Source organism: Hibiscus syriacus, unplaced genomic scaffold (assembly GCF_006381635.1).
Source record: "Hibiscus syriacus cultivar Baekdansim isolate YM2019G1 unplaced genomic scaffold, ASM638163v2 tig00110556_pilon, whole genome shotgun sequence".
NCBI classification, from domain to species: Eukaryota; Viridiplantae; Streptophyta; class Magnoliopsida; order Malvales; family Malvaceae; genus Hibiscus; species Hibiscus syriacus.
This window is the reverse complement of record NW_024062779.1, coordinates 2,922,420-2,948,823: the sequence shown is the minus strand read 5'-3', so window position 1 is coordinate 2,948,823 and position 26,404 is coordinate 2,922,420. Positions and strand designations below refer to the sequence as shown.

Sequence of the window (26,404 nt, the reverse complement as noted above, 5' to 3'; positions counted from 1 at the left end):
GCAACATTATCCAGTTGTAATTACCACATTTGTAAATGAATTCCCTTTGTATTTGCCACGGAGCTCGCCAAACAATGTCATTGCTTTGCAGATTTCGAAAGGCATTAATCCACATATCTTTCTTAATTTCTTTAGGCCATTCCTGCTCCAGAAATTCCTTTAATGGTGAATAATCCGTATTAAAACGTCGGTATGAAATCTTTTCTGTTCTCCAGAAATGACTACGGATCCACACATATAACAACTGAGTACACCCTGAGAATCGTCCACCTCCTAGTCTTCTACAAGAATTTAACGATCTGAAGGTCTCTGCTAGGATTGCAGAAACAGGATTAATCTTCTTCGGTAGCTGTTCAAACAAGTCTACCACTGCAGCTTCAATATATCCCAATACTCTTGGGAAGATGACCATACCATATATACTCAGAGCAAATAAATCGAATCGTACTTTAATATCTGGATGACTCTGAATAAGCTCTTTAATGTTGGTCCAAGCAATGCCTTCGCTTTCGCCTTTTTGTTTTGTACGGGCTGCTACCCATTCTTCTCGTACCCCGGCAATCTTTGCTAATTTAACTCGAAAGGGTTGAGTTTTAATTGACTTTGAATAGATTCGATTATCCAAAGCCCCTTCGATATGTAGCAAAGTTGTGTATTCTTCAATAGTAGGGACCAAGTCTTCCTTATTGAGAGTGAAGTAATTGTACCCTGGATTCCAGAATTGAATTAGGGCTCGGAGTAATTCATCATCAACTTCTACATAGAGCAAATATGGGATGTCTCCGTAAATCTGATAAAACTGCAATTTTTTGTTTGAATCCCAACTTTCCCAAATGCTTCGCAAATCTTGCATATCATTTCTTTTTAGTGAAACTGAAGCATAACTGGCCAAGTCAGATACATAATCATCCTGCAGACTGTCTCCTTCTTGTCTTTGTAAATTCTCAGCCCACTGTCTTACTTCTGAGTTTAGAATTATTTGACTTGAACACTTTTTATCCATAGATGAAGGCTTTCCAATGAGACAATTAACACAAGGATCAATGTCTTTTATCCTGTATGATGCTATGCAAACAGAAAAATAAAGAACACAGAAAAAAGAAAATAAATTAGTTTACATAATAAAGAAAATTTAATAATATAAATATTCTTTATTTAAACATGTTTTTCTGAATTTAAATAATTTAAATAAACATGTAATTTAAACAATAAATAAATTAACAGGAAAGTTAGAATTCATTTCTCCTGTGTGTACACCTATTTTGGACAAAATTTTGGCATGACTTCTGATCGGAAGAGTTTCTAAGGTTTTTTATATGCAAGGCTTCAGATCTAAGAATAAAGGTACCCGAATTGTCCTTGTTAGTGCCCCCTTGGGTTGCTAACCCTCAATCCTAGTCCATCACAGACTAAAGTGGATCGAGTTCAATTCGAGGGGATACATTTCTCTATGCCTGACACAGAGAATAAATTCTCACGAAGACATAGAGCATATGAACCCCGGAAGTTACTTGCTAGGTCTGACACGGAGAATAAATTCTCACGAAGACGTCGCTTTCACTCCCACTTAAAAGGGACAACTCAATTATAGAGCTTTATGTTATGCAATGCAAGTGTTGTGTGTGAGGAGAAATGTTCAAACCTTTGACAGAAAAATAAATACTGAAATAAATAAAATACTTACAAATAAAATAAAACATATAAATATTATAAAAATAATAAATAAATAAAATATTTGAAAAGAAAGAATTAAAAATTAAATATATGAACTTTTAATTTTTAATTAATAGAGACAATTTATAATTGATTTTTAAAAGTTTGACCAGATCCCCAGCAGAGTCGCCAAGCTGTCGTAACCGGTTTTGGTCCGGGCACGAAATATTTATTTTGGCGGGGAAATTGATGTGAATAAATAATTTTGAAAATAATTTGAGAGTCGCCATCGGCCTTTTGGGTCAGGTAGGTCGAATACCTAAAAATTATCTTTTAAAAAAAAGTTTTTAAGAAAACATTATTTAAAAGATGCACTGATCTGCGTTTTATAACCAAAAATTCGTTCTTTTTAATAATAAAAAGGGATTCGTGGTCGGTTACGTTTAGGGAAGGATTAGCACCCCTACAACGCCCAAAATTGGTACTTTTTAATTATAAATTGTTTCTATTATTAAAATTTAAAAATTCAAAAATATATTTAATTTATAATCCTATTATTTCAAAATTATATAAAAATATTTATTTATTTAAAAATATCCGAAAAGAACTTCTAGGTGCCTTAAGACAGCTCTTTTCTTTGATATTGATAAATATTAATTTAAATAATATTGCTTACTTTTTAATTTTAAAATATCAGAATAGGACATCTAGTTGTATTAAGACTGTCATTTTCTTCGATATTAAAAATAAATATTTAAAAAAAATACTATTTATTATATGTTTATTTATGAATATATAAAAATGTTTAACAATAATAAAATAAAATATTACTAAAGCAATATATTTAAAAACAATAAAATAAATGAAGACATATAAAATGAATAACTAAATTATAAAAATAAAACTACTTACTAATTACTAATTAATTGAAATTATAGGGTTTAAATATTTTATTTTCTAATTTAATAATTTAGTGACCAAAAGGAAATTATTTAAAATCCAAATTTTATAATAGAATAAATTAAAAATATGAACTAGGGATTAAAAAATTATTTATTTAAATTAAGGGATTGAATCTGTCATTTATCCTAAATATATTATTTTAATAAAAAGGACTAAAATGAATAAAATTAAAATTCAAAGACTAAATTAAAATTATTATAAATTCAGTTTAGTGACCAAAATGTAAAATTTATAAATACGAAGGACTGCGGAAGGGATTTAACTTTTTCATAATTACGCACATAGTCCTTCCCGAAACGACGTCGTTCGGGAAGGACTATAAGAGTCCAAATCGGCTGGCCCGAAGGGCCAGCCATTTCATTTCTCTTTTTTTTTCTTCTTTCTTAAACCGAGAGAGAGAGAGAGAGCCAGAATTCTCTCTGGCCTCTCTCTAGATTCCCTCACCGGAGGGAATCCGGCAGCCGTCTGCCGCCGCGAGTTCTGCCGCCGACCACCGCCGCCGGTGGTCGGAAATTCCCCAAATTCACCTAAAACATAGATCTAGACACCCTGAGCCCGAATCCAACTTTTGTTTTCCCAAAAAGACTCCAAATCGGAGTAAATCTATGAAAATACCTTCGTATTTTTGGTTCTCCGGCGATGTTTAATGATTCCGGTGTTGGTCAAGGCTTCCTTGGTAAGCTTCTTTCCTCTCTTTTTCCTTCTATTTTTGCTCTGTTGTTGTGGACTGGGATCGTTGGTAGTTGTTGTTGTTTTTTTTTCTTTCTTTGTTTTTTCTTTTCTCTCCGTTTCTCTGTTTTTTCTCTGGTTTCTGTCTCTTCTCTTTTTTTTTTTTCTTCGCAGGTGGGGTGGTGGCTTTTATAGCCACCACCATTGTAGCCGTCGGACCGGTCCGAAGAAGGGCTCTCGGTGAGTCACCGGACTACCAGTGGTGACTCACCGAGTAGCCATGGCGTGGACGGCTGCCATTTTATCTTCTGGAGTCTTCGGTTGGGACTGGCAGCGGCGGAGGCGGCGAGAAGACTGTCGGCAGCCGCGTGGAGCTGGGCGGCGCCGCGTGGCCCTAGGGTATCAAACCCTAGGGTTCCTCTCTGGAGCCATTTGGACCGTTGGATCTTGCCAGATCCAACGGCTATGAGCTGAGGCGGCTGGTTAGATTAGGGTTAGGAAACCCTAACTGGAAATCCAAATATTTAGGGTTTCTGGTTGGATCTGGACCGGTTCTGGTTGGTTTGTAACTGGGCCGGTCCAAATGTAATGGGTCTGTAATTATTATTATGTATTTAATATATTTAATATAAATTAATAATAATAATAATAATAATAATAATAATAATGATAATAATAATATTAATAATAATAAGGATAATAATAATATGGATAAAAAAAAAATTTAGTATCTTCAGCACGTTGAAAATTTTAAGTTTTAAATTGTGGGTGTTATATTTTACCATATGAATCATTTAAACTGTAAAAGTTAATTATCACTTTAAGGGGGGAAATCCCTATCCTTTTTATATGGTGATTTATGTTTTTTTTATAATGAAGAAACATTACATTAATCATAGTTGACATTAAGATAAAAAAAATTGATCTTGAATATTGTTTATATGTATAAAAAAATTACCGATGGAATTTGTAAATAAATCAGCGGGTATGAATGGTACTCAGCATTACAATAGATGGGTATACATAGAAAACATAGTTGCCCCATATCATGGTGTTTTTTTTTGGGCGGTCTTTCAATAATTTATTGGCAAAAAGAAGGGCATGATATGGTATCACATGGACTTGTTCCAAAATCAGGAAATCAAATGGCCACTATGATTTCCCACCAAATCGAATAACATCCCTGAAATTAGACAACCCTTTGATCATGTCCCCATGGCCAACTTATGGTGCCGGTAAAGTCCCCCACTTTTGCCTCTCATGTGACCGACCACCTAGCCATATTAAGTTGACCTGGTATCCCTCCCACTATTTCCCTTCCTTCGTATAAAAACTAGTCTTTCATTTCACATTTCTTATTAATTTGCTACAAACAAACCAATATATCACCTTTTCAACCCACAGAAGAGAAAAATGGGTAAGGAAGGTCTGGGATTCGAGATCACGGAGCTGAGGTTGGGTCTCCCCGGGGACGGTGGGATCGAAAAAAGAGACAAGAAGAGGTTATTCTGGGAGATTTCGGAGGAGGATGAAAATGAGAAGAGCAATGGGAAGAGTCAAGTGGTGGGGTGGCCGCCAGTCTGCTCGTATCGGAAAAACAAGAGTTTGGGCGATAAAGATGGGTCTAAAACATCGAAGTTTTACGTCAAAGTTAGCATGGACGGTGCTCCTTTTCTCCGCAAAATTGATCTAGCATTGCACAAAGGCTACTCTCGTCTTGCTACTGCATTGGAGAAGCTCTTTGGTGAGTTTCTGTTTTCATCAACCAACTTTAAATTAAGAAAGGAGAGGGGGTTTGGTTTAATTGATTTTGGAATATGAATGATAACAGGAGAGGCGTTAAGGGATGCAGACAGCTGTGAATTCGTTCCCATATACGAAGACAAAGATGGAGACTGGATGTTAGCAGGAGATGTTCCCTGGGAGTAAGTCTGTTCTTCCAACTACCACTACATTTTCACAATTAATTTTAATTTCAAAATTTTAATTAGTGATTATACTCTATTTATCGCTATCTTTTATTTTTAGACCCATGTCACATTTTGTAAGTAGTATGAAGGGATTCTAATATATGATATATTCAGAAATTTTACGTGCACACTCATATAGATATAGTTGCTTAATCTTGAGACGTTTAAGGAGAACAAAACTCATCTTAAATTAGTCTCTAAATTTTTTAACATTTCAATTTCATCTCAAAATTATAACTCTCACCCTAAATTGATCCTCAAACTTTTAAACATTCCAATAATGTTTCCCAAAACCATTTAAAAGTTTGAGAGCGAAATTGGAATATTCAAAAGTTTGGGAACTAATATAGAATAAGAATCATAGTTTGGGGATGGATTTGGAACTTTAAAAAATTCGGAGACCATTTAGAACGAGCTTCATAGTTTAAGGATAAAGTGAATATCAAAAGTTTAGAGACTAATTTGGAAAAGAGTAATAATTTAGGAACTTTTAGTATAATTAATTAATAAATAAAGAATATTATTGTTTGATTCATTATCACGGAATAATATTAGTATCTAGGGTTACTTTTTTATTGTTGTTTAAACTGATTTTTTTATTTAAATGTAAAATAATAAAACAAAAGTTATTTTTAATTTTTTTAGACTCATACTTAAAATGAATGTTTTAATTTTTTTTACCACACTTTTTTAAGAGATACACCAAATAAATTTAATTAATTATAGTCAAATATTCTATTTTATTTTTAAAAATTTTAAATATATTGTATTAAAATGGTTCTTATCCACACCGTAATAATTGGATTCCACTAGGTTGGACTAATATTCACCGACATCGGCAAAGTTCATATAATACGTCGGTTTTGACAACGATATTGCCCTCAAATGATAAACCCTCAGCTACTATCAACTTAAATTACCTATATTTCCTTTTGTGATGTTGCAAATACTTTATTTAAGCTTAAATTAAATTTGATTTACTTAATTTAAAAATGATATGTAACCTTCGAATACTTGTAAGTTAAATTTTTAAATACAAAACCTTAAATTCATGTTAGAGAAACATTTGTTTATTTTTATGGTAAAACTTTTGGTGTCAACGAATAATTAATAAATTTATATACAGAATGTTCATTGAATCATGCAAAAGACTAAGGATCATGAAAAAGGGAGATGTGAAGGGATTCGAAGTGCTGCAAGCAGGGGAAGCTCTCAGCGGAGCTTTAAAGGAGTAACTAGAGATGGCCCCATGCAAGAATTAATGCCCAAGTTCAAGAATTACTTGACCCAAGTTTCTTTGATACTGTACTTTGTTAAAATTAATGTTAATGATGGCTATAAGTCCCTTTTTATTAATTAAGGAGACAATATGTCTTGCTTCGTGTCACATTAATTAATAAGGTACTTGAAATGTACTTTTCTTAGGTTGTTATATGATGTTTTGATGTATCTTTTTTGCTAAAGTGTGTTTGGGATGATTAGAACCCCTAATTGATAGGAAACATTATTTGCTTCCACATCATGAATATGAAACTGTTATTTCGTGTTTTGAGATCACTTTTGAATTAATATAATTAAGAATTGTTACTATTTTATTATTTGAATATGATTTTATACTTTACAATTTAGGTTGTAAATTAACTACGCTTATATGAAATTGAATAGATGTTTGTTCAAATTCATTTGTTTATTTTTAAGTATGTTTATATCGTTAAGAATTTTAAAATTGTATGTTTGTTTAATATCCGTAAACATAAATATGAACATATTCATGAATGTTCAAAAATATAACTATATATACATGTTCGTAAATAATTAAAAAAATATTCGTAAATGTACGAATCGAGTGATTTCGATGGGAAATGAATTATTATTATTCATAGTAGTCTAGGGTTCGAACACCATGAATACTAGAAATATGAGCGTTCAATGTCAATTGATATGAGATGTGAGCGGAGAGACATTGATTAGGCGGCCAAGAGTTGTGGAGAATAGATACAAGAGAAAAGTCTAAAACCGAGGGAGATTCCTCCATAGCATGATTAAAGAGAAGTGAATATAGATGTAAACCGAAAGAAATGTTAGATGGAGGCATGTGGTCAATATAGTCTGGAAGTGGATGAGAACAATATTTTCAAAAGATATGTAGTGAAAATAACAATACTTTTAGAGGATACGTAATGTAGGGTATAGATGAAAACATTTTATGAGGACACAAATATTGTATGTTAAGGGAAAAAATATAAATTTTATTGATTAATAATTCAAGGTCAACAAAATAAAATTCATACTCCGAACACGATTATAAAACGGCAATGTGATGGAATATTATTTTTCAAACGAACCATGAAAGAAATTAAACAATTTATAGATGACAAAACTTAAATTATTGACATAAATCATATTAACAAGAAAATAAAGTTCCACTTGAACTAATTGAATTATATAAGAGTTAAATTCCAAAAAAAAAAGGCCCGTTGAGATAATAAAATTCCAAAGCCAGGCAAAGCTGTTGGTCGAATATAAGAAGAAGTCGCTGGCTGAACCTGAAGGTCATTAAGTCAAATATTATTGACACAACGAAGGCAAGCCTCAGAGATTTCAAATGAAAACTCATGTTATCTTATTCTTTTCGCATTTATGATCTCTCTCATTGCATATGTGTATATTATATATATATATATATATATAATATGTGAATACGGAATTTTTTTTTAATTAATCACTAGTATTTGATTTATTGACCATTAATCCAGATTGAATTTTGCAAAGACCTATTATGGGACGACTCTCCCAACCTAATTTACTTAATAAGCAAACGACAGAATTTGAACTTCTGATCACCTTGCAAGGAATCATTTTTAACGGTGGTGTCAATCTATTCCAAGTTTGATTGGATTTGTTGAAAGGGAAAGAGATATTTTGAAATTAGTTGATAATAGGAAATATCGGGAGGCCGAACCAATCCCCTATTCCAAGTTATCTCGTTGATTCTCTTTCAATCTCTTTGCTTTCCAAATCAAACTCTTAAGAATATTTTGGAATATTTTTAAACGATCCCATACCTCTTGTTGTCTACTAACAACATGGAGTGATCCATGAAAATAAACATAATTTAGCATAAAATAAAGGTTTATGGTCGAATAATGAAATAATGCACTTTCTCTACCCAATCATGATGTTGAATTTGTCTCTCATCCCCTTTTCTCTTTATGATAATGAACATCATATCTAATATCATATATACAATATAAATATTTTTTTAAAGGACAATAATAAAGTAATTCAGTTCATTTCCACTTTAGCTCATGTCTGGATTGAAGTTAGTAAAGGAATTGAAGTTAGGGAAGAAAATAAGAAATGGTGCCCTCTCTTTTCTGTTGAGTAATAAAAATTAGTAAAAGAAGTTTTCAAATTAACAATAAAAGATAAACCAATCTGTTAAAACATGAAATATACATATATTCTAAATTCTAAATTTATTTAGTTTTACCAATTTCTTTCTTTTTTTAAGGATACTCAATTTCTTCTACTTTTTATTAAAACTTTTAGAATTTTTAATAATTTGAGGATTAAATTATAATATTTTATAATTTAACGATTAATTATTAGTTATATATTAAAAATGTTCGACACAACTAATTCATGACGAATGTTGATTTACCCCTATTTCAACATAATAATAATTTATTTGACTCCCTTAAAAAAGTTAGTATTTTTATATTAACCACTTCTAGTAATCAATCGTAATTTCAACATTTAATCAAATTAAACACGTATACATTTTTTGAGCTTGTGTTGGAATAAGTTATAGATATAAGGCTTGTTCAGGGTGAGTACATACTCATTTAGTTATTTGTATTCATCACATATAATAATTTATTATTAATAATTAGGAGATACTCTCAAAAATATTTTTAAATTCCTCATTAATTGAAATAGTAATTGAAAAGTTGTAAAGGAAAGAAAAGAAAACGGGGAGTTTAATTACCGACAAAGAAACATGATCACATTGGAAGAAATGGGACCAGAGGGGATGGTCTTCTATCACGTAAGTTGACTTTTACTCCAAGAACTATGGGTCCCATCATTCTCATGCTCTTTGATTCTGCACCTTTAATTACCTCTATTAAGCGTATTTTTTATCACATGCATCTTCCCTTGTGGGTCCACGATATTATACCATTTCAAACCTTCTATGTTTTCAATTATTTGTTATTATAATTTTCTAAAACTATTTTGAATTATAATTTCTTGAATCCATGCTCCAATTTAAGAGTGTTAAAAATATATTATCCGTAATATTTTGACTTTATAAACTATTGAATAGTAAACATTTATTCACGATCAGATTGATCGATCGCCTCTATTTTATATTTATTATATCTCTTCGAAACATAGTAAAAAAAACAATGCATAAAGTGCAAAAGTAGTGAAGCAATGATATCTTCGAGGTTTAGTAATGGTAAAAGAACATTAAAAATGGTTAAGAGAAAAATATTATTTGTTGGGAAATAAAGAAATGATGGTAAAAGAATAATCTCTTAATTGTCAAATCTTAGAAAATTATCCTAAACGATAGTTAGAAAAAATATATTTGAATTAAATGTAAGTTAAAATACCGCTCAAGTATCGGCTATTTGACCAACTGACACGACTTTAACGAATATTTACTTTTTTGGCATCGTTTAATATATTTCCGAAGTGGCACCCTTTCGGTTGAGCTGGCGAAAGGCGCGTCCCCGGGACGCGCTTTACCCTGTTTTCGCTGAGTTGGATGCCACGTGTGGAAGGCGCATCCCCGGGCGCGCCTTTCGCCAGCCTCGACTGCCACGTGTAGAAAGTGTATCCCCGGGGACCTGTCTTCCATTAAATGTCATAAATGCCCCCATCCGTTTTCCCTAACTACCCCCCTCATCCCCTATATAAACCCCCTCAACCCTCCCTCATTCACCAAAATCATATTCTCCTCTCTTATATAACTCAAATTCTCCAACTATTTGAGTTTTAAATTTGTTATTAGTGGTAAGAATTATTTTATGTTAGTATTTTTTAAATAGTTATATTTTTATATTAATAATTTATGTAAATATTTTTTTATTAAAATAATATTATATAATTATTATTATTTAGAATTATTAATTTTTGCTAATTATATTGTTTTGTCTACAGTTATAATGGAAAACGAAATGCTGTTGCGATTGGATATGATCATATCTCCAGACATTTTAGCGATATTGTAATTATTTTTATAATTAATGTTAATATTAAATTATTTTATTTTAAAGTTATTATGAATTTATATTAATTTTTATTTTTATAATGTATATTATTTAGGATACTGATCGTATTTTAGAGTCTTTTATTAAAATCCACGTATACGACACCGGAACGTATTTTGCCATATTTGGCTTCTGCCGGGTTCGAGTATATTGCAACAATTATAGGCGGTTGCAAACTCTAACCTATCGTATTGGAGGATGTCTCTATGCATCTGGGGCTTCCCGTCGACGGAAATATGATGTGTGGTATGGCGGATGGTGATTGGCAATCAATGTGCATTGATTATCTTAGAGCTGCTCCGCTAGAGTTTAATGGAGGTAGAATAGCTTTATCTTGGTTGAAAGCTAATTTTGAGGTTTTAAATGAAAATGCTTCAGAGGATCAAGCAAAGGCATGTGCTCGGGCATATATTCTACGAATAATTGGAGGAATATTGATGCCCGACAAATCTCGCAACCAGGTGCATTGTATGTGGTTGCGGCATCTGATCGATTTTGATGAAGCTGGAAGATATAGTTGGGGCGCTGCAGTTTTGGCATTTCTCTTTAGAGAAATGTGTCGGGCGATGAATTATAAGAAAACTGCTATCGGTGGATGTCTTCTGCTTCTACAATCATGGGCGTGGTTCCGCATGCCTTTCTTATGTCCGATCGTGAATGAACCATACGTATTCCCCTTATTGTTGAGGTAATTTTTGAACTAAATTTTGATTTAAATATTTTCAATTAAATAGGGTGATATTTAGTTTATATATATTTTATAGGTCGATGAAAAGAAAGGGCCATAAAAGTATACCTACTGGGTTAGAGGAATTCGTTTACTTATTGATACAAAAGCTGGGTCTGAGGTATGTTTTAAATTTGTTTAATTATTAATATTTAATTTAAAATGCTAGATATAATTAGAATATTTATTTATTTGAATTGTATATTATATTTCAGTTTCAGTGGATACCTTATGCGAGCGATGAAGTGAAAGCTTGCATCCCACCCCACCTTAGTGGGTCATTAGAGGTATGGATATCGGTTATACCTCTTATATGTTATGCTATTATTGAGTGGCATATAGTTAATCGCGTGCTCCGTCAGTATAGTTGTACGCATATATTCCTGGAGCACTAGGAATTTAGACGACGTGCATAATAGATAGACGAGGAAAAAAGATGTTAACTGGGTGGTGAGACACAGAGATTGGATTGCGCTTTGGGAGAACCGATATACACTGTTGGCCCCTCGACAATATTACGCTGAAACTGGTCATATGGTTACGGATAACTATATGGATTGGTTTAATGAAAATGGAAGCCGTTTCTACTTTCGGCGGAAGCACGAGGGGTTAACATTCCTAGGCGCCGAGAAAGACGTCAACCGTCTCAATATCATCGTCCCCCGACGTGTGGACGGAGAGAAGGCGCTACCGGTTCTGCATCAGTCCCACCACAACATCCTTATCCGTCGATGCCACAGGGGTACATGCCCAGCCCTCCACTTCATATGCCAAGCCCACCAGTTTATATTCCTAGCCCGCAGGGTTACATTCCTAGCCCGCCAGGTTACATGCCTAGCCCGCAGGGTTTTATACCATATGGAGGTGCATATACGACTATGTTTAATGATCCAGCATATGGTTCATATGCATCTTATTTGGCTGGTGGTGCTTCTCCGCAGACACCTCAATCTCCATCTGGATCACAGACATCGATGCCAATGTTTCCACAGTTTTCACAGTTCCCGGGGAGCGGTGGGATTGTTACTAGCACTCCTCCAGGGTCGTTATTTTATACAGGCCCTTCAGCCCCTTCAGCGTCATCTACACCAAATGAAGAAAATGCTGCTGATGATGATAGTGAAGATGAGGAGACTGAAGAACAACTTCCACGAAGAAATCCTCCACGAAATAGACAACCACCGCCATGTGGAACTCATTCGAGAAGACGACATCGGTGATCCAGTTGTATTTAATGTAATTTAAATAGTTATATTTCAGAATTTTATGTAATTTGGTTTTTATTTAAATGTTTCATGGTTGTTACATACATATTTTGTTATTTTTTATTAACATTTAACATTAAATGTTTGATAAATGTTTTTAAAATACAAATTATATTATTCGAAATTTAAAATAAAATAAAAATAATATTATTCGAAATTTAAAATTAAAATATAAATTATAGTTTAGAAATTTAACATTAAATTTCAACTTATATTCCAATTGTATTCGAAATTAAAAGTTATATTCCAATTATAGTTCACAATACTTAAATTGAAATTAAATTTATCCATACATATGATTTTATCATTAACATATATTAAACGTATACATTAAATCAACTTATGACTTCACATTTATTCGTAAAAACATCTCGATGCTCATTCCATACAATTTCATGTCACAATCAACTTATCACTTCACATTTATTCAATTTATCTATACATTTTATCTAATTTATTCAAACTTCACATAACGTTTTTTGTTGAGTTAATCGATTGACTAATTTGTCAACCAAAGTCTACTTAATAAATTAAGCGTTTAGGTGGTTCGACTATAAGTGTTCTTGAAAGCAAATGAATATTGAATGAAAATAGGCTTGAAATGCTCAAACTTGAGGTTTGATGCTTTCTCTTTGATTCTCTCTTGATTCTAATTGCTTGATGTTTCTTGTTGTTGATCAATGGATTCTAAGCTTGCTTAAATACACCTTGAATCACTTCTGAACGTTGGGGATAATTAGAGAAAATAATATAGACGTTTAGTGTGAAAACAATTAATAAAACATTTAGAGCGTGGGGGGAATCGGTACCCCCTATGGGAATCGGTTCCCTAAGTGTAAATTCAAATATTTCGACCGTTATACAAGGGGGAATCGGTACCCCCTGGGGGAATCGGTTCCCTCCGAGCAATGATAACATATTCTCTGACAAAATAATGGAAGGTGCGCCCCCGGGAACGCGCCTTCATGTGAATAGTGAAATAATAGGTACTGATATATCTAGTTTCCCCGAGGGACATGAGTGACATAATAGGGCAATGATAACATATTCTCTGACAAAATAATGGAAGGCGCCCCCCGAGAATGCACCTTCATGTGAATAGTACTCCGATTATAGACACTATTATATGCAACATATTATAAACTTTCAAAACAAACTTCAGTTCACAAGCTTTCAAATTCTCAAATTCCCAACTCTAAATTCTCAAATTCTCTGAAAAGAGTCATCTTTCTGCTGTTGTTTGTATGATGGAGAATTTAAGGAAGCTGAAGAGGGGTTGTTTTTGAGTCAGATCATTATATCCCCTTAATCTTGAAGAGAAAACATCACAATTGAGGAGTTAATCACAAAAATTTCGTTAAAGATTCGTGTAGCAGGCCAGAGAAGACTATCTTCACTTCAGTACAGATTTCCTACTGAACTTTTTCCGCTCACGTATACATCATTTCATCTTTCAAACGATGATGTTTCTATGATGGTTGATGCTCATATGGGAGTTCACAATCTCTTATTGAAATGTATGCCAATTTTATTGAGGTTCGTGCAACTCGTGGTCTCTCATATTCCTCTCACTTTGGCATTGCATATCAAACTGATCAAGTTGATAGACCGACACAACTGATCTGTAATGATTTCACATCATTAATGGCGGATCCAACGCCAGATACCATGCCCTCAAGTTCAATAGGAAGGTATTCATCTGCAACTGCTTATGATCTCAACCCACGTGGCTTCACCAATAATCCATATGGCAACATCTCTTCTACTTCAAGGGGCAGACATTCATCTGCCAATGTTTTCGACTTACATATGGAAATGCCAACGAGACGGCAGTCTATTCACATCCCACATGATACAGTGGCCTCAAGTTCAAGGGGAGGACACGCAAGCGGGAACTTATTTGACCTCAACATTGGATTATCGGAGGAACCCTCATCTCCACCAGAAGAACCTCTTCGGGAGCCAGGTGCAGATGGTGCTGAAACGGGATTATTCGTTGAACCTGACTCACCACAGTTTAACGTACATTCTGATGATGACGAGGATGACGTTCCGATAAATACAACACCAGCCGAACTTCCTGCACATATGTATGAGGCTGATTATGATGTAATGTATGAGCCTGAATTTCCAGATCTTCCTGATGTTGGAAACTATGGACTTCAATCATTAGTCAATGACGGTAATTTACATATTGGAATGAAGTTCGCATCGAAGGAGGAAGCAATGATGGCAATAAAGAGTTACAATATTCGTAACTCAGTTAAGTCCCGAGTTGATCGATCTAACACGGAGAAATATGTCTGCTACTGCGTCCAACGTGATAACGGATGTCAATGGATGGTACGTGTATCAAAGAGGAAGAGGAAGAACAACTTATGGGAACTAACCAGATACAACGGTCCTCATACATGTTGTGCAACAGGTATAAACCAGGATCATCCCAACTTGGACTCCAACATTATTTGTCAAGCAATCATGCCCATTGTGAAGCAAAGCTCTCATATAGTTGTTGCAGTATTGATTTCTGCTATACAGTCACAATATGGGTACACAGTCTCATATAAAAAAGCGTGGTTGGCAAAACAGAATGCCATTTGCAAACTTCATGGCGAATGAGATTCCTCTTACAACGAGCTGCCCAGTTGGTTTCATGTTGTGCAAAGACTTAATCCCGAGACAATTGTTGAGTTCGAAACTCAACATCATTACGTGAATGATCGAATGGTTCGCGATCGCTGCCAATTTTACCGTGTCTTTTGGACTTACCCTCCGTGTATTAATGCAGTCAAGTACTGTAAACCAGTTGTCCAAATTGATGGTACTTTCTTGTATGGGAAATACAAGCAAGTTTTATTATTGGCTGTGGTCCAAGATGGAAACCGCAATATTCTTCCTGTTGCGTTTGCACTCGTTCAAGGAGAAGACACTGAGTCTTGGGCTTTTTTCCTTAAAAATTTACGTTTACATGTTGTCACCAGGGAATGAGTATACATTATTTCAGACCGATGAGCCGTGATAAAAGCAGCAATGGACTCTTTGGGTACAATGTATAGACCTCCACATGTTCAACATCGTTATTGTGTCCGTCATATTGCTGCAAACTATTACGGAAAATACAAGAAGAACGATGAACGTCAGTTAGTCGTGCGGATGGGTATGCTACTTTTTCCCAATTTTTCTATCAATTTCTTATTACTTATTTATACTTCATATTAACTATTACATATTCCTAATGGCTTAGGTTACGAACTCTTACCTCAAAGGTTTGAGTCGATGCTACAAGAGCTGTTTGGCAAAAATAAGAAGGGGTGCGAGTACATTATGGACATCAGCAAAGAAATGTGGACAAATGCATATGACGGGGGGTATCGCTATGGTCATATGACAACAAACTTGGCTGAAGCAATAAATTCAACCTTAAAGGGGGCGCGTCATTTACTCACGGCGTTGGTTAAAATGACTTATTTTCGTTTGGGTCAACTCTTTACAAAGCTCGATGGACAAGCTCTTACTTGGATGTAAAACGGACATATTTACCACCCAAGACTAGTAGTTGATTTACAGAAAAAGTGGCTGCATCAAATGGGATGTTAGTTACAAATTTTTCTCGCACCCGTGAATTGTTTCTTGTAACCGAAATGCCACGTCCGCTGCAAGGGATTGGAGCTAACTCTTTCAGAGTTAATCTGCAAGAGAGGTGGTGCAATTGTGGTTTCTTTCAAGCACTCAAATATCCATGCTCTCATGTCATTGTTGCTTGCTCACATTCGCATTTGGACTACAAAAATTATGTGATCCCGTATACCAACTTTCACAAGTATTCAAGGTATATGAATTTGAGTTTCCGCCCATAGGAAACGAAAGAGACCCAAATGAGATTCAAACTTGGCTTACAATTGTACCAGATTCATTGCTATTGAGGGACTCAGGTCGTCCAAAATCTACTAGAATACATTGTGATATGGATATTCGGGAGAAGTCAACAGAACAAAAATGATGTGGGCATTGTAGAAACATCGGGCACAATAGAAAAAAATGTCCAGCTCTGTTATCATCATATAACCGTTAACTCTTATGTAATTAATATTGTATTTAAATGAATGTTTTTGTTTCTAATAATTTAATGTTATTGCATTTATATAATTTGTCAATGTATGTACACCTAAATAATTTTTTTTAACTTTTAAATACATAAATATTTTTAATATTTATTTAATATAATAATATATAGTTATAATTTTTTTAAAATATAATAATTCCACCTTCTAAGTAGAGAAAATATTAAATTAAACAAATTAAAAGTTATTAAAAAATTTATGTATACGATGACACATTTCATGTTCTGATTGGAGGATTAAATTTATTAAATTAAATTTTCAATAAGACTAATTTCATAAAATATGTAAGTCTTGAAGATTAAATATGTAATTATACTAATTTATTAACTTATGCATCAATATTTTCATTAAATATTGATAAGAGATGATTAGATTGATAACATTTAAATAATTAAATGATAAAATTAATAGATTGATAATCAAAATAAAAAATAATAACCATATGTGTAATATTATAATTTCATACATTTTTCCTATAACTACAATAAAGTCAAAACTGGTTTTCATATATTGTTATATCATATTAATGTAGATAATTCACTCCACCTTTAACACACATTAACAAAATACATTTGATAATTCTTACATTATAATCGAAACACTTTACATAATATATTATTAATTTATAATAATAATAAAAATAAAATATTTATTATTAAACAAAATACGTGGCAGTCGAGCTGGCGAAAGGCGCGTCCCCGAGGATGCGCCTTCCACACGTGGCATCCAACTCAGCGAAAACAAGGGTAAAGCGCGTCCCCGGGGATGCGCCTTTCGCCAGCTCAGCCGAAAGGGTGCCACTTCGGGAAATATATATTAAACGATGCCAAAAAGGTAAATATTCGTTAAAGTCCTGTCAGCTTGGTCAAATAGCCTCAAGTATGACCAATATAGTCAAAGAACATACGTTTATCCCGAAAAATTATATTTTTCATTTAATATTTTTCATTTAATATTTTCGATCAGGCACTGTTCAAACTATATTTCTCGATCTAACACCCTTTGCAGAAAGGCGCCCCCTGTAGCGCGCTTAACGCTGATTTGGTGCCACGTGTGGTAAGGCACGCCCCGTGGGGTAAGGCACGCCACGTGAGGCGCGCCTTATGGTGACATGAGATACACGCGCCTTAAGCCACGTAGGGTATAGCGCGGGGCAGGGGCCGTGCCTTACCTGTGAATCTGCCACGCATCAGTAAGGTGCCCCCCTACGGTGCGCCTTAGGTTTAATTACCCACCTACCCGGACGCTTCACATCCTAATCCCTCCCTATAAATACGTCATCTTCAATCACTTTCATAACACCAAATTCTCTCAATTTCTCTCAAATATTCTTATATTATCTGTTTAAGGTATATTTTATTATATTTTTAATATTTTATATTTAATTTATTTAAGTATTTAATTTATTTAATATTTTACTTATATAATTTTTTTGCAGATATATAATATAAGGCGGTCTACTTCGCTTGGATGAAAATCATATATCTCGACATTTTGCTGATACGGTAACATTTTAACGTTTTAATTTAATTTAAATTATTAATAATAATTTGTTGATTTATTTAATGCATTATTATTATATTAAGAATTAATTTTTGTAATTATTTAATTTTAGGAGAAGGACCGTGTATTAGATCCTTTTATTAGGAACATTAAGTTAGTGATACCTAGTCGTGTCTTGCCGTATTTAGTAGACGTTGGATTCGGTTACATAGGTAGATATCAGGGTCACTGTAAGATAGAACCATACCTTTTTTCTGTCTTAGTAGAGCGGTGGAGGCCGGAGACCCACACATTCTATTTTCCGTGCGGAGAGTGCACAATTACACTTGATGATGTTGCTATGGACCTGGGGTTTTCGGTGGATGGAGATGTGATATCAGGGATCGCGCAGGGTTCCTAGACTACTTTGTGCCAGGAAAATCTAGGACGTGTCCCGGAAAATTTTAACGGTGGTCGAATACCGTTAAATTGGTTAGATGCCAATTTTTGGGAGTTGAGTGAGGACGCCTCTGATGATGAAGTTAAAATATATGCATGAGCATGCATACTGCAGCTGATAGGAGGGTTGCTGATGCCGGACAAATCGCGCAACCAAGTTCACTGCATGTGGTTGCGACATCTTAGCGACTTTCATCTGCCCGGATCACTCAGTTGGGGCTTTGCAGTTTTGGCTTTATTGTATAGGGAGATGTGTCGAGCCATTGATTATAGGAGAAATGCTATCGGCAGATGTCTCCTGCTGCTGCAGTCTTAGGCATGGTATCGATTACCCTATTTATGTCCCGTTGTCAAGAACCCATTCGTATTTCCACTACTATTGAGGTAATTGTAAAACTGATTTCGTATATTAATCATTTGATACAACGTATAATAAATTTTTTTCTTTGAATAAGTGGTCTACTGATAGGAAAAATCATCAGGAGCTACCTGATGATTTAGAAAAAAATTAGGGTGTTAATCGATCAGAAGGCTGACACACATGTATGAATTTTAATGTTTAAAAATCGATTTTAGATTATAGTTATATAATTAGATTATAATTTTGATAAAAATTATATATATTTGTTTTAGTTTGAATGGGTGACATATTATATTGATGATGTGAGGACTGTGATCCTGCCTGAGTTGAGGGGCCCATCAGATGTTTGGATGGCGATGGTCCCTTTGATCTGTTATGTGACCGTCGAGTGACACTCCATTGATCGCGTGCTTCGACAATTTGGTTGTTTTCAACCAATTTCGGAAGCACCTCGTAATATGGACGAGTTGCATAGCACATATAGACGCAGCAAGACAGATACAGATTGGCTGGTGAGGCATCATGAGTGGATCGTATTGTGGAAGGATCAACATCGACGCCTTCCCCGTAGAGAGCCCATTTTACTTGACCTCTTGATGGTTGCTGACGATTATTATGAGTAGTTCAACAGTAACGGGAAACCGTTTCTGCTTCCTGAGGATGCACGAGGGTAGACCTTTCCACGACGTCGACAGAGACGTTCACCGACACAGCACCATCATCCCCCGACTTGTGGACGGAGAGCAGGTGCTTCCGATTCATCCTCAGCTGCACCAGCAGGACCTTCACAGCAGCAACAGCAGGACCTTCACAGCAGCACCAGCAGGACCTTCACAGCAGCTAGCGTATCCATCGACTTACATATTGTAACATATATGATGCCGCCACCGCCTTTGCATTACCAGATGTCGCCGCCTTCACCTGGTTTTATGACCCCGCCACTGCCACCGTCATAGAGTTTTATGACCCCTCTTGGAGCCTATTATGAGTCTATGTTTTGCAGATCTGACTTGGGGTTCATATGCTGGATATTTGGCGGGTTCAGCCTCATCACCTATGGCCGCAACACAGACACCTCATGTTCAGTTTTCACACTCAGCGATGTCTGGGTTTTATAAGTTTTCTAGTTTTCGCAGGCCGGTGGGATAGTCAGTCATACACCTCGAGGGTCCTTATTCTATGGAGGTGCTTCATCGTCATCAGCTCCTCATCAACAAAATGTAGCTGCTCAGGACGAAGACGATGATGATGACAGCGAGGAGTCACAACAAGTGATACGAAGAAATCCTCCTCGAGACCGACAGCCACCGCCCTGCTAAACACATTCGCGTCGCATGCATCGATAGATTTTATTTTTTTAATATATTTGTATTTAGTACTTTTTTATTGTAGTTGTTTATTGGACTTTTTATTGTAATTTTTTTATTATTTATCATTTAATACTTACTTTAATTCGTTAATATGGTTGGATTGATTTTAATTTATTTTGTTAAATTTGTTGGACTTTTTGTTAATTTATTTTGCTTACTTTTGTTTAGTACCATTTAATATAAGTTATTGTAATTTGGGTATCATTTATTATTTAATACTTATTGTATCATTAATATCAATTATTCGTTAATATAACGCCAACATCCAATCTCGTATAATTGTATCGTTTTTTTATCTTCATCAGCGGCTATCGAATAACATTAACTTAAAGTAAATGCAAATTAAAGTACAAGAATTATTATTTGATAAACAAACTACATCATTTCCTCATCAATTGTTACTTGATGACAACAAAAGTGAACATGTTTTTTTAGTGTGTCATGGGTTTCTACAATGCCCACATCTTCTGTCTTGTCTAGATCTTTCTCGAATATCCATATCGTAATAAATTCGATTGGATTTTAAACGACCACGCTCCCTCAATAAACTCGAATTTGGTACAATCGGACGCCAATCTTGAACCTTATCAGGGTCTTTGTCATTACCTATGGGGGGAACTCAAATTCGTATACCTTAAAAACTTCAGATAGTAGGTATACAGGATCCACAAAATGGTTATAGTCTTGACGTGTATGCGAGCAAGCTGCTATCACATGAGAGCATGAATACTTCAGAGCTTGAAAAAACCCGCAGTCGCACGTTCTGTCCCTTAGATTTACTCTTAACGACACAACTTCAATCCCTTGAAGAGGTCGCGACAACTCTGTGACACGAAACATTTCATGCCTTCTAGAGAAGCTTGTTACAGACATTCCATTTGATGCATAATTTTTTTTCTGTAGATTTACAACTAATCTAGGGTGATAGACATGACCGCCTTGCATCCAGGTTTGAGCTTGTGCCTCGAGCTTCACAAAAAGTGCCCCCAAACAAAAATATATAGTCTTTACCAAAGTCGTTACTAGTAAGTGACATGCACCCTTTAAGGTTGAATTTATTGCCTCTGCCAAGTTGGTTGTCATGTGTCTATATCGATATCCCCAATCATATTCGTTCGTCCATATTTCTTTATCGATAAGGCTGATGTAATCGTATCCTTCCTCGTTCTTCGCCCGCAAATCTTGAAGTATTGATTCAAACGTTCGAGGAAGTAGTTCGTAACCTGATAAATAAATGTATAACTTACTAACTTGCTTTCTTTGCAAAATTAAAAGGATCGAAAGAAAACAAACTACATCAGTTTCACTTACCCATACGCACAATTAATTGATACTCATCATTCTTCTTGTACATTCCATGGTAGTTCGCAGCAATGTGTCGGAGACAATACCTATGTAGGATAAAAGGTGGTTGCCACATTGGACCCAAAGACTCCATTGCTGATTTGATCCCAGCTCCGCGATATGAAATGACACAGATGTTTTCCCTTGAGATAACATGTGCACGTAAATTTCGGAGGAAAAAGAATTTGTATCTTCTCCTTCGACAAGAGCAAAAGCAACTGGAAGAATGTTGCGATTGCCATCTTGGACAACTGCCAATAATAAAATTTGTTTGTCTTTTCCATACAAGAAAGCCCCGTCGATCTGGACCACAGGCTTACAGTATTTGACAACATTAACGCACTGTGGGTAAGTCCAAAAAACCCGATAGAATTGGCATCGATTGCGAAGAACTCGATCATTATGGTATGCATAGGAGGTTTCGAAGTCCACAATTGGTCACATGATTCAACCTCTGCACCAGCCTAAACAAACTTGGAAGTTCGTTGTAAGATGCATCCCATTCGCCATGAAGTTTGACAATGGCATTTTGTTTTGCCAACCAAGCTTTTTTTTAGGAGACAATATACTCATACTGCGATTGTATAGCTAAAATTAACACAGCAATAGCTATATGAGAGCTTGCTTTTACCATGGGCATGATGGCTTGGCATATCATCTCAGAGTCCAAGCTGGGATGATCTTGGTTGACCCCTCCAGCACAACATGTGTGAGGACCGTTGAATATTGTTAGTTCCCATCTATTGTTTTTCCTCTTCCTCTTCGATACACGAACCATCCAATTGCATCCGTTTTCGCGTCGGGCACAATGTCATACATATTTTTTTTGTCGTGGAGCAATCGACTTCTGGATTGAACAGAATTACGAATATTGTAATTTTTTATAGCCATCATCTCTTATTCTTTGCTTGAAAACTCCATGCCTAAAGATAACTCACCATTATTTATTGATGAGTAATATTCATAGTCACCGAGATGAGGCATATCCGCAAATTCTGGCTCGTACATTGCACCATAATCAGCTTCATACATTGTGCTGGAGGGTCAGTTTGTGCCACATTTCCTGGAAATTCATCTACATCATCATCATCATCGGAGTTGAATTACGGTGATTCTGGGTGAATGAATAGTCTAGTCTCAGCACCATCCGCACCAGGCTCACGAAGAGGTTCTTCTGGTGGAGATGATGGTTCCTCCATGCTCTCTACATTTAGGTCGAAGAACCTACTACTTGCACGCCTTCTCCTTGAACTGGAAGACATATCGACATTGAGATCGAAAAAGCTTGCAGTCGAATGCCTCCCCTGGAGCTTGAAGCCATCATGTCAAATAGAAACTGCACAGATTGTTGCGTCGATGACATCTCGATATTAAGGTCAAAGGGATTTGCAGATGAATGCCTTCCCCTTGAACTGGACGCGATGTTGCCATACAGATTGTTCGTCGACCCACCTCGGTACATATCGTATGGAGTTACGGATGAATGTCTCCCCATTATGGCATTAAAATCATTACACATTACTGTCGTCGGGCTGTCAACTTGTTCAACCAACCCATAGTGGGAGCTTAATGATTGACCCCGAAAAGCACGCACTTGAACAAAATTTGCATACATCTCAATATCGGCGTTTGAATAATTACTTTAAGCTTCAACCATCATTTCAACATCATCATTGTTCGAAAGTTTGAACGTTGTATAAGTTAATGGCAACAATGATGTTGGAAATCTGTATTGCAACGACGACATTTTTCTACTACTTCCAACATGAATCTTCCTTGAAATATTCGTTATCAGCTCCTCAAGAGTTATGTTTCTCTTGAATGGTATTTTAACACGCTCATTTGATACGAAAACAACGCCGGTTTCATCTTCTCGAATTTCACCATCATAATAAACAATAGCTGAAAGTCGTGTTATTCTTTAAGTTTAAAAGTGTGACAATATTATATCTGTAAAAAAAACAACTGAAACAAACCTGATTAAATAAATAATATATAAACGAAAATATAATACAATAAATTTTTTACACATAAACATAAATAATTTAAATAATAAAATTTTATATTATTATCTGTACCGTAAAATCTCTGTCTTTAAGTGACCGGGTGAGCCCCGACCGGCAACCTCCCAAACTTTAAAGCGCTCAAAATCTCACACAATCGAACAACCACACGTTTCCCGTCATAATTCCCGTCAGGCTGTCACCTACTTAAATGGGCAAATCACAACCGCCCTTCTAACGACACGTGTCCTTTCATAATGGTTCCACTATGTTGCCTGTTAGATTCTTCGCCTCCTTTTACGTAGTTATTGTTGTTTATATAAACCCAGAAGTGTTGGCCAAATAATGTTGTGTTTTCTGGTAGCTAGCAACCGCCAGTTTTGAAAGAAAAAAATGAACTTTAAGAAAATGTCATCAGAGAATGGAAAACGCTTGCCGGAAACTGATGCCGGCGGCTTGAACTTCGAGGCCACCGAGTTGACTTTAGGGTTACCCGGAGTCTAGAGTAAACTCGGACGGTGGAGCTAGGCCAAGCAGTAAACGTGGGTTTAGGGAAACCGTTGATCTGCTGGGTGACAACATAGAGACTAATAAGTTGGGTCGATCCCAGATTTGCCGGAGAAGCTGCTAAATCCCATGTTTCAAAGTAAGTTATGAAACTCATAAACCATCATTAATTGTTTTTTTCTTTCCGGTTCAATTCTGTTTTACTAAAGAATAAAAGGGACGAGTAGCAAAACTTAATTTAGGGTTCATTGGGATTAATATGTGTATGAAAATGTTGTAGGGCGCCAGTGGTGGGTTGGCCGCCGGGGAGAGGCCATGCAAAGAGAGCAAAGAAGAGTTGCAAATACGTAAAAATGGCGGTGGACGGTGCTCCATATTTAAGGAAAGTTGATATCGAGATGTACAACAGTTATCAGCAGCTGTTGACTTCCCTCGAAGACATGTTCTCACGTTTCACCATAAGTAAGCAGCTACTCTATCGTATGGAGTATATAATTTTTTTCTTCTTCTTATTTCCCACTTTCAATGGTAAAAGGTATATAAGAGTAATTTGTTCATTAACATGATTCGTTTAATTCTACAGGAAATTATTGGAATGAGAAGAAAATGGACCAAACGAATGGAATCGAGTATGTGTCCACATACGAGGATAAGGACGGAGATTGGATGCTGGTTGGAGATGTACCATGGCCGTAAGTTCCCAAATTGCCCTCAACTTACTAATTTGCTCTTGCTAAAGTTTCTTTTGGAAATTATTACAAAATTTTATTGATTTTTTTAACAGAATGTTTGTTGAATCCTGTAAGCGCCTAAGGTTAATGAAAAGCACAGAAGCAGTTGGATTAGGTAAATTGATTTCTATAATTAGTTTAATTATCGTAATCAGTACTAAATAGTGGTTAATGAATTATTGACATGCAGCTCCAAGGACACCTCCAGAATGCTTAAGCAGAGGCCAAATAAAGCAAACATATAAATAAAGCATCCAAGAAAGAAATGATAAATTTCTGTACAGAGGCTTTTTGTTTTTGTTTATACCACTGATGATGGCGGGCAACGACTAGTTTTAGACGGTCATCTTGAAAGAAGAGATAAATGAAATAAGCTGTAATTTCTGGAAGTTGCAGTACACTTGATGTTGTGGGCTTTTTTTCTCCACATCATTCAAGGTTGATTATTGTTTTCTCTTGTCTCCTCTGTATTCACTTCTTCTAATGAAAACGTTTCCAACCAAAACTCAATTGTTTATTATTATTATTATTATTATTATTATTATGGTTATTGTTTTGATTAAAACCAAAACTCAATTGTTCCCATGGGAAAAATCTCTATATACTTTCATACTATCTAAATGAAAACCCCAATCATTTCAATATGAGAAAATCGCCTCAGTGACCAAAAATGCCTTATAATATACGATTTTAACCAACTTTTTCCTGATTTGCCAAAATGACCAACAAAATCGCAATGCGATCGCTAATTCGCAACGCGATCTCCATTATCGCAAATTCGCGTTGCATTTCGCGTTGCGATAGTTGGAAATCGCGTTGCGATGGTATACAGTGTCGTTGCGATTTTCCCAATTCGCAATGCGAATAAGTAAATCGCAATGCGATACTGACTAGCGCAATGCGATACTTACTATCGCAATGCGATAATACAAAATCGCAATGAGATACTGACTTTCGCAACGCGATTCTGACTTTCGCAACGCGATTTACATAGCGCCATTCGTATAACGCGTATTTTTTTTTTCAAATTCCAAACACGAATTTTTTCTTATAAATCGGAAACTGAACCGTCCACAGTAATCGCAACTCATAACCTCAAACCCAAATCACAACACTCAGTCCCATCTCCATCTCTCATCTCTACGGCGAAATCCGTCCCCATCTCCGAAGATTTCCGTCCCCATCGCCGACGAAATCCCTCACAAACCATTCACAGTCAAAAATCCCTCACAATCATTCAGAATGGAAAATCAACCTCCGAGGGTTAGTTTTTTTTTTATTTTGAAATTTTTGCATTATTTTAGGTTTTTCATATTGAGATTGATTAAGTTTACTGTAATTTCAATAATAGATTAACCATTTCACTTAGATTTCTTATTAAATTCATTCGTTGCTGCCAATACTGCTAAACTGTTTAGCCTGTGAAGTTAGTATTTGTCTTTGTTTTGTCTTTTGGTTGAAGTAATGCAGAAGAAGAATAGTTTCGAGAATGAAAAT

At 35.3% G+C, this 26,404-nt stretch overlaps 1 protein-coding gene and 1 pseudogene across 1 annotated transcript; both read left to right on the top strand.

Moving 5' to 3' along the window:
- The first annotated feature begins 4,664 nt into the window (after positions 1–4,664).
- LOC120131494 (auxin-induced protein AUX22-like) lies at positions 4,665–6,762 on the top strand. Its single transcript, XM_039148477.1, has 3 exons — positions 4,665–5,029; positions 5,117–5,210; positions 6,382–6,762. The coding sequence occupies exons 1-3, from the start codon at positions 4,699–4,701 to the stop codon at positions 6,488–6,490; spliced, it is 534 nt and encodes a 177-aa protein (XP_039004408.1). The 5' UTR covers positions 4,665–4,698; the 3' UTR covers positions 6,491–6,762.
- A 17,263-nt stretch (positions 6,763–24,025) lies between these two features.
- LOC120131846 lies at positions 24,026–25,220 on the top strand (annotated as a pseudogene).
- The last annotated feature ends 1,184 nt before the right edge of the window (positions 25,221–26,404 follow it).